Genomic DNA, 6,889 nt, shown 5'->3' with positions numbered 1-6,889 from the left:
CTGCTGAAGGCAGAAGGAAAGTGGTGATCCTCAGGATAGACAGTGCTTTTCCATTTGACTCCTGCTGTGATAAGCCTGATGCTTTTAAAAGTATACTCTCTGCAGTCACACGAGGCTTTTATTTGGGAAAAATCAGAGCCCCATGGCAGGCTTTCAGGTGCTTCCCAAGCTGTCTGAGCATGTCCGGAGAATGCAACCACAGTGGCCCTGGAATATATGGTAAATTAGGCACTGCAGGTTTGCTCCACTCTGATGTTAGACATTCAGCATTCTCATGAGAGTTTTAGGCAGGCAGTGTTGAAGACTGGAAATTTTATAGTTGATCTATAAGTCCTGCCATATGTAATGGATCTGTCTGAACTGAGCAGATACCCCTAGTGTTATTCAACCCCCCAGTTTTTAATACATTGCAAATAAATGCATTTACTGGAGGGTAGGACTGGGAGCTCTCTATTTTTCTTACCCTACAGCAGACTGTGTAAACTATTGACTGGATAAGCCAGAGAAGTGAGTTGCTTGTTAGTCAGTCACGCTTACAAAGTTTTACCTAGGCAAAACATATTTGTCTTTGAAGCAGAGAAGCCCCCGACTGCAGACATTTGTCACCAGAGGCCCCCATCCCCTTCCCACTATGTGGGTGAACAACCCTGATTTCATTCCCAGCAATGTCAGCTCTGATCAGTCCCATCACACTGGGTTCTGAAATTGTGAGATATGAAGTGTAGTAAGAAATTTGTAGATTTTATAGTTTGTAGATTTTGTAAGAATTCATTGTTGTTTGTAGTAATAAACAAACCTTTACTTGTTTTATGTCTTTTGAGCTTAAAGGATGCTCTTGGACCACATCTTTAAGCTTTTCTCTGTAGCTGAGAGGGCTATGAGTCTGCTCTGTAAAAACAGAGAGCAAGGAGTCTTCTGTTGTCACTGGCCTGAGGGTGCATGAAATTGAAAACGTCAGCCATCGCAAGGCTTATCATAAAAACATGAGAATTGCTTAGACCTTTATGTGTAGCAATGTATGCAGGCAGGACTGGGACTAGTATTTTACCCACGCGCAGGAAAGCAGATGCCTGGACAAACCAACATTTGAAAACGTATTTCTGCATTTGGATTTTTTTTATTGACCTTTGTTAGCATGTGACCCTTGCCAGAAGCTGTGAAAAATGCTGCATATTCCCTCAGTACTCTGTGTATGGTTGTATATTTGTTTTCTTTATTAAAACCTGGACAGACAAAAATGGACCAGATTCCACTCCATTACCCCTGTTCAACTTCATCAGCTGCATGGAGTTCTGGTGAAATAATGGCTTTTGATGGAGTACATCCAAAAACCCACTACTAATATGCGTGGTAACAGATGCTATAAAATTGCAGAGAGTAAATGTTTGGCAATTGTCCTCTAACACGGCTGGCTACCTTGTGCCGGTGGCCTCCCAGTCCAGTTCTGCCTCCCCACTCAGGAGTCCTGCGAATGAAGCAGAGGCGAGTCCATTTTGGTATTGGTTGCACTTCCAAGGTGAGGGAGGATCTGCAGAACCATGGAATTCGGGAAAAAATCAGGTTGGCAGGGACCTCAGGAGGTCATCTACTCCAAAATCCCTGCAAGAGCAGGCACTGACTGATGGGTGAAAGCTTGTGCCTTCATCACCCTTCTCTGCAGGATGCAGAGTTAAAGGTGGCTGTTGTGGGATTCACCTATTAGACATCTATGACAGAGACCTCGCCACCTGAGCCAGCTCCTTGTACTGTATTCATGGTCAGCAGAGAGAAACGGGCATGACAAGGATTTTGTCCCGCTTTGGAGAAGCTGAGCCAGCTATGGTCAGGTGAGTCCCACCCAGGAGCGCACATCTGTGGTGTCTCTCTTGCTGCTTTATGATGGATGGTAATGGGGATAATGACAGCATGAGAAAACTGCCTTCGGATGAAAAATCTAAAATGAAAACCAAATAAAATGCTCTTTTTTTTTTTCTTTCTTTCTTTTTTCTTTTTTTTTTCTTTTTTTTCCCTCTTCCTTCTGGTTGATCAGCAGCCCCCGGGCAGATGAGCCACCAGCCGTGCCTGCCCACCAGCCTGGCCCCTGGGGAGATGCAGTCCCCCCGAATGGCGGGGAGGAAGCGAGGGCGGCCCCCTCTCCAGCCAGCGCCCATAAAAATGGCCGTTCACAACCTCTACTCTGCACCGGCTGGTGCTCTGCCGGTCGTGAAGATCCCAAAGAAGAGAGGGAGAAAACCCGGGTACAAGGTAGATACGTGTTTTTTCCCACTCCTTTTCCACCTCCTATTGGGTTTAATACATTTTGTCCCAGAATTTCAGGTGAAATGCGGGAATGGAGGCAAAGTTGTGCAAGCGTTGGGCAGGGCAATGCAAAAAAAAGTAAGAGAAGCTGGTTTCTCTTCTAACTGAGCTGGTGAAAAATAGAGAGAATCTATTTTTTTGTTTCAAAGTTTACAGTTATTTTTATTACCTTGTTTGAAAATAACTTGTCTCCCACAGTGTCGTGTGAGATGGTGGCGCACCGTCTGGGAAGTGTTTCTCATTTGTCACTTTTTTCTTCTCTCTCACTAACAGTGATTAGAAATGAAAGAAAATGAAAGGAAAAGGAAAGGAACGTGGGGGAGTGGGAATAAAATGAGAAAATAAAACTTATTTCCAAAGGAATAAAAAAGGGGCGTTTTAGAAAGTAATGAGATTTCACTTACTGAAGGAAAGTCAATTCTGATTATTTGTCCACGCACTTTGGGGGGAAATCATGCCCAGCTCCCAATGCAACCGAGGCAGGGCTAAAGAAAGAAAGAAACCCTGAGTGCCTTAAGCCCTTCATATGCTGCTGGCAGGCTGGGGCTCAGCACCAGCAGGAGAGGGGCCACCATTATGCCTCAGACCAGGTGACAATGGGACCGTGATGCTGAGGACAGGGGAATTTATTCTGGGGAGTAAAAATGAGCCACACTGTAGTGAGGGGTCTTGTTGTCAGTAGATTGCTCCGTTATTCTCTCCATTTCTGTCCACAGCCAGCTAGGGGCACCAAACACGTTTGCTGTGTCTGTTCCTTGTTTTTAATGGGAACAGGTACAGACATGGAGGTACTTAAGGGTCGTGTAGATATAGCGCTCAGGGACATGGTTTAGTGGTGGGCTTGTCAGTGTTAGGTTAGTGATTGGACTAGATGATCTTACAGGTCTTTTCCAGTCTAGGAGATTCTGTGATTCTGTGACATGCAGTCTGTTACACAAGGAGGGCAAGCTGCTGACCGTTAGAAAATAATAGCTGCTTAAGTTCCCAATGTCAAAACAGAAGAGTGAGTAACACGAACGGTGCATGCACAGGGCCTGCCCTAGCCTTCCCTGGAGAAGGTCTCGGCCCCAGGTGTTGCCTGGCTCTTCCTTGGGTCTTTCCAGGTTCACGGGAAGCAGCAAGGCCCCGTGTGCAGTGCTGCTGGCTGAGCTCCAGGCACAGGGACCAAATGTCTCAGGTCCTTGCATTTGGGCTTTATCTAGAGCAGGCTACCCTTATGGTTGCCCTTCCCTACTTTTCACCTTCTGCCAGACCTCCTTCCTCCCATCCTCCAAACTCCATCCTCCCTCCTCTCTCTTTTCAGGGCAAGCCCTCCTCACCATCCCTCTGCATCCTGTTTCCAGTTTTCCCTACTCCTCCACATCCCCCTGTGCAACACCTACTGCAGCAGACATCAGTATCTCACCCTTTAATGCTTTCTCTTCATCTTCTACCTTCTCCGGTGTGGCTCCATGCTTTCCTCCATACCCTTCTCTGCTATGGGGGCACATTTTGAAGTGTGTTCCAGTGTGTGCTGAAAACAGACGCTGCCTGGCTAAGAAACAGTTCCAGCAGTTTTCCCGTTTCTTCCAAAAAGCCTTAACTTTGGTAACGTGAATGATAAAACAGCAGTGGCCAAGTAGAGCCAACCTGACAGCAGGGTCAGGTGTCCCTCTTGGGATTTCCGCAGAATTTTACAGTAGTAATCCAAAATAGAGCTGCATGTCCAAGCTAAGACTGGGGCAAATACTCCAGCGTTTTGTAAAATGTGGGATATGGAAACACTTACTATTTTTCACTTCAGTATTAGGTTAAAACTCTGGGAAAGAATTATCTGAATTGTCTCACTTGAGGTACTTGTTATTACAAGTTTATTTTTTATTATATTTGGGGCTGGAACTCAATGATCTTCAAGGTCCTTTCCAACCTAAACCATTCTATTATTCTATGATATTTATTTTACTTTATTTATTACAAGTAATAATTTAAATTATTATCAGTAAAGCTGGGTCACTTCTCGGTTCTTTAGATCAAAACCATCCAAGTCTGAGATAATAATACTTTGGAGATGTGGTGAAATTGAGTCCCTGAGATTATCAAGTGATTTTCCAAATACAATGACCTTGACCTGCAGAATTTTGTCAGACCCCATCCCTTCTGCCCCTGTTTGTCTTGCTGATTCCCGTTTCTTACTCCTGCACTTACATTTGATTTGTAATTTGACAAAAAAAAAAAAAAAATGCTGGAGGCTATGGTCTGTTCCACCTCAAATGCACCCATCCACCTGTGAAAAAGCCTTTCACCAACCACCACATATTTGTATGCAGGAAAAGACAAAAGGGAGACTTAACTTTCCTAAAATGCTACCTTAACGTGGCGCTTCGGACCTAGGTGGCTGAGCAGTTGATTGCCTTTGCTCCCTCCTCTTCCAAAGGGAAGCTTTTCCCCCTGCTGGGTGCCATGCACACCTCCTCCCCGTACCCAGGGACTCTGCGGGGAGGCGATGCCATCCCTCCTTCAGCAGTGAATCGGGGATGACATTATTTCTCAGTGACCGACAGCGAGTAAAAAAACTGTCCTTTTATAACCGATGGCTTAAGTTTCTGGAGCTGACACTCATGAGCTGTAGCATCCATGGCATCTGGTCTGGCACTGTTTATTTGCACTATAGGATTTGTACACCAAAGTGATGTTTTCTGTGAGGCGCCTTTGTACTCTGTGCGCTCAGCTGAAGTGAACCCATCTCCATCAAAAACACTTCCACAGCATGAGTCAAAGATTACATTTTTTGATGGGGAACTCTAGCTTGATTTAATTAGCTTGCTAATTGTATGACTTTCAGATACCATGAGACTTAAACGCATTTTAAAAAATGACTCCCTGCCCAAATGGCAGAAGACCAAATTCTTTATAGCAACCAGATAGCTGAATTATTACAGAACAGATGGAAAAATACTTCTGAATTTTTAGCAAACTAGGAATTTACAGCCTAGATTTAAATTTTTTTTGACTGAGATGTGAATAACAGACATTTTTAATCACATGGTCTTTGTAGCCAGATGACCCATTTTTATTGATATTAAAGGAAAGATCTGTGTTTTCCTAAAACGGTATTTCATCACACTTCACCACCAAGCAAAGTCCTTTTCCTCACTACCCTGTTTATTTTTTCACAGCTTTGGTTATAAAATTTCATCAGCTGTTTTTCAAAAAAACTGCTTTGTACCCGATGTGGAGCTATTTGCCATAAAATGCTACATTTTCCCTAAATGCAATATTCTTTCTGATTTTCTAAATCTCTGGGAAAAAGTCTATTCTGGCAGCCAGGGGGGAGGTTAGTAGATAGACTGGTTTTATTTCTCTGGCTGTAAGTGAGGGGCAGCCCCGAAGAGCTGCCTAGAAAGCCCGTACGAGGGTGAATCATGGGGGGATTAATGGTGTTAAAAGACATCAGAGCGACATGCATGCAGGGTAGCGCTGCACCAAAGACCACCACATCCCTCCCAGAAGGCAACAAAGCGATGGCCCCATCCGAGCGGTCTGAAGGAAGTTTGTCCCCCATGTGCCGCAGCAGCAGCTCCCACCTGGGGAAGTGGCCCCAACCTGGGGTGAGCAGTCGGCCGAGACCTTGCAAGCTCCTGCCAGGCAGGTTGGGCAGCGAGACTCAGCCTGCACAGGACAGAGTGTGGAGTGACAATTTCCATTACAGGCCATAGTTTCCCTTGCTGCCCTAGAAGTCACTATTAATGATGACAAATAAGCAGTCAGGATTTGGACACACTGGGGCTGAGATTGCACAGACAACCTTCAAGTGCCCCGATTATTCACCTGTCCTGTGATACAGCCTTGGATTTCAAGGCTGCGTAAGCTCCTCTTAAGGTTACTTGCCTCATTCCCTGCAAAACACCCTGTAGGAGGCTGTGTGCAGACTCCCCTGCATCATTTGCTGTGCGGAAGAAAGGTGTTGTATGACACAAGAAGAAAAGGTGGGAAAGACCTTGGACTGTGTTTTGCCTTTGCCAGCACAGCATTGACCCCTCTCTGCTCCAGTGACTGAGCTGAGCCCTGACTTGCCTCGTGCTGAGCCTCCTCACCTGCATCTAAATGCACAGAGAGTACGAAGTATAGCCAAGGGCTCCAAAAGACGTACTCAGAAGCTCCAGGATTCCCTGGCACAGGTTTAATGGCACCTTTCTGTCCAGCCATTGGAAGCCCACACGGCAAGACCAGGCTGGCCCTAGCGCTCACCTTGGTGCACATCTGTGTGCACATTTGCAGGGGCTGGAAGTGGGTTTCTGTCCAGCAGCAAAAGCTCTTGTGGCCAGAAGGTGCCTCTGCCCACAAACACAGGCCCATGAGGACGGGGTGAACCCCAGCCTTTTCTAGCAAATGTTCTGTCAGGACAAGGGACAACCAGTACAGGGGAACTAGGAGCTGTAAAGATGAGGACCTGTGATCTAAGTGGTTTAAGAAAAGTATAGGGAAAGTTTGCATCTTGGTTCATCTTGTTTCTTTCCTGTGTATTTTATTATACAAGCTGGCAGAGAACTTGTTCAGAAGGAAAAAAAACTATCTGGGAAATTTTCTTCCCCCTCTTTCACTTTTTTTGGTG

At 45.5% G+C, this 6,889-nt stretch overlaps 1 protein-coding gene across 1 annotated transcript in view; it reads left to right on the top strand.

The window, feature by feature from the left end:
- Nucleotides 1–2,088: 2,088 nt before the first annotated feature.
- Nucleotides 2,089–6,889, top strand: part of SCML4 (sex comb on midleg-like 4 (Drosophila)) — a 46,233-nt gene continuing 41,432 nt past the window's right edge. The window contains exon 1 of the mRNA XM_009893851.1: nucleotides 2,089–2,244. Coding sequence (XP_009892153.1) covers nucleotides 2,089–2,244 — 156 coding nt within the window. The remainder of the gene's footprint in view (nucleotides 2,245–6,889) is intronic.

This window comes from Charadrius vociferus, unplaced genomic scaffold (genome assembly GCF_000708025.1).
Source record: "Charadrius vociferus isolate BGI_N301 unplaced genomic scaffold, ASM70802v2 scaffold129, whole genome shotgun sequence".
Taxonomy (NCBI): Eukaryota; Metazoa; Chordata; class Aves; order Charadriiformes; family Charadriidae; genus Charadrius; species Charadrius vociferus.
The sequence above is the reverse complement of the archived record's forward strand: the minus strand, read 5'-3'. Positions and strand labels throughout refer to the sequence as shown.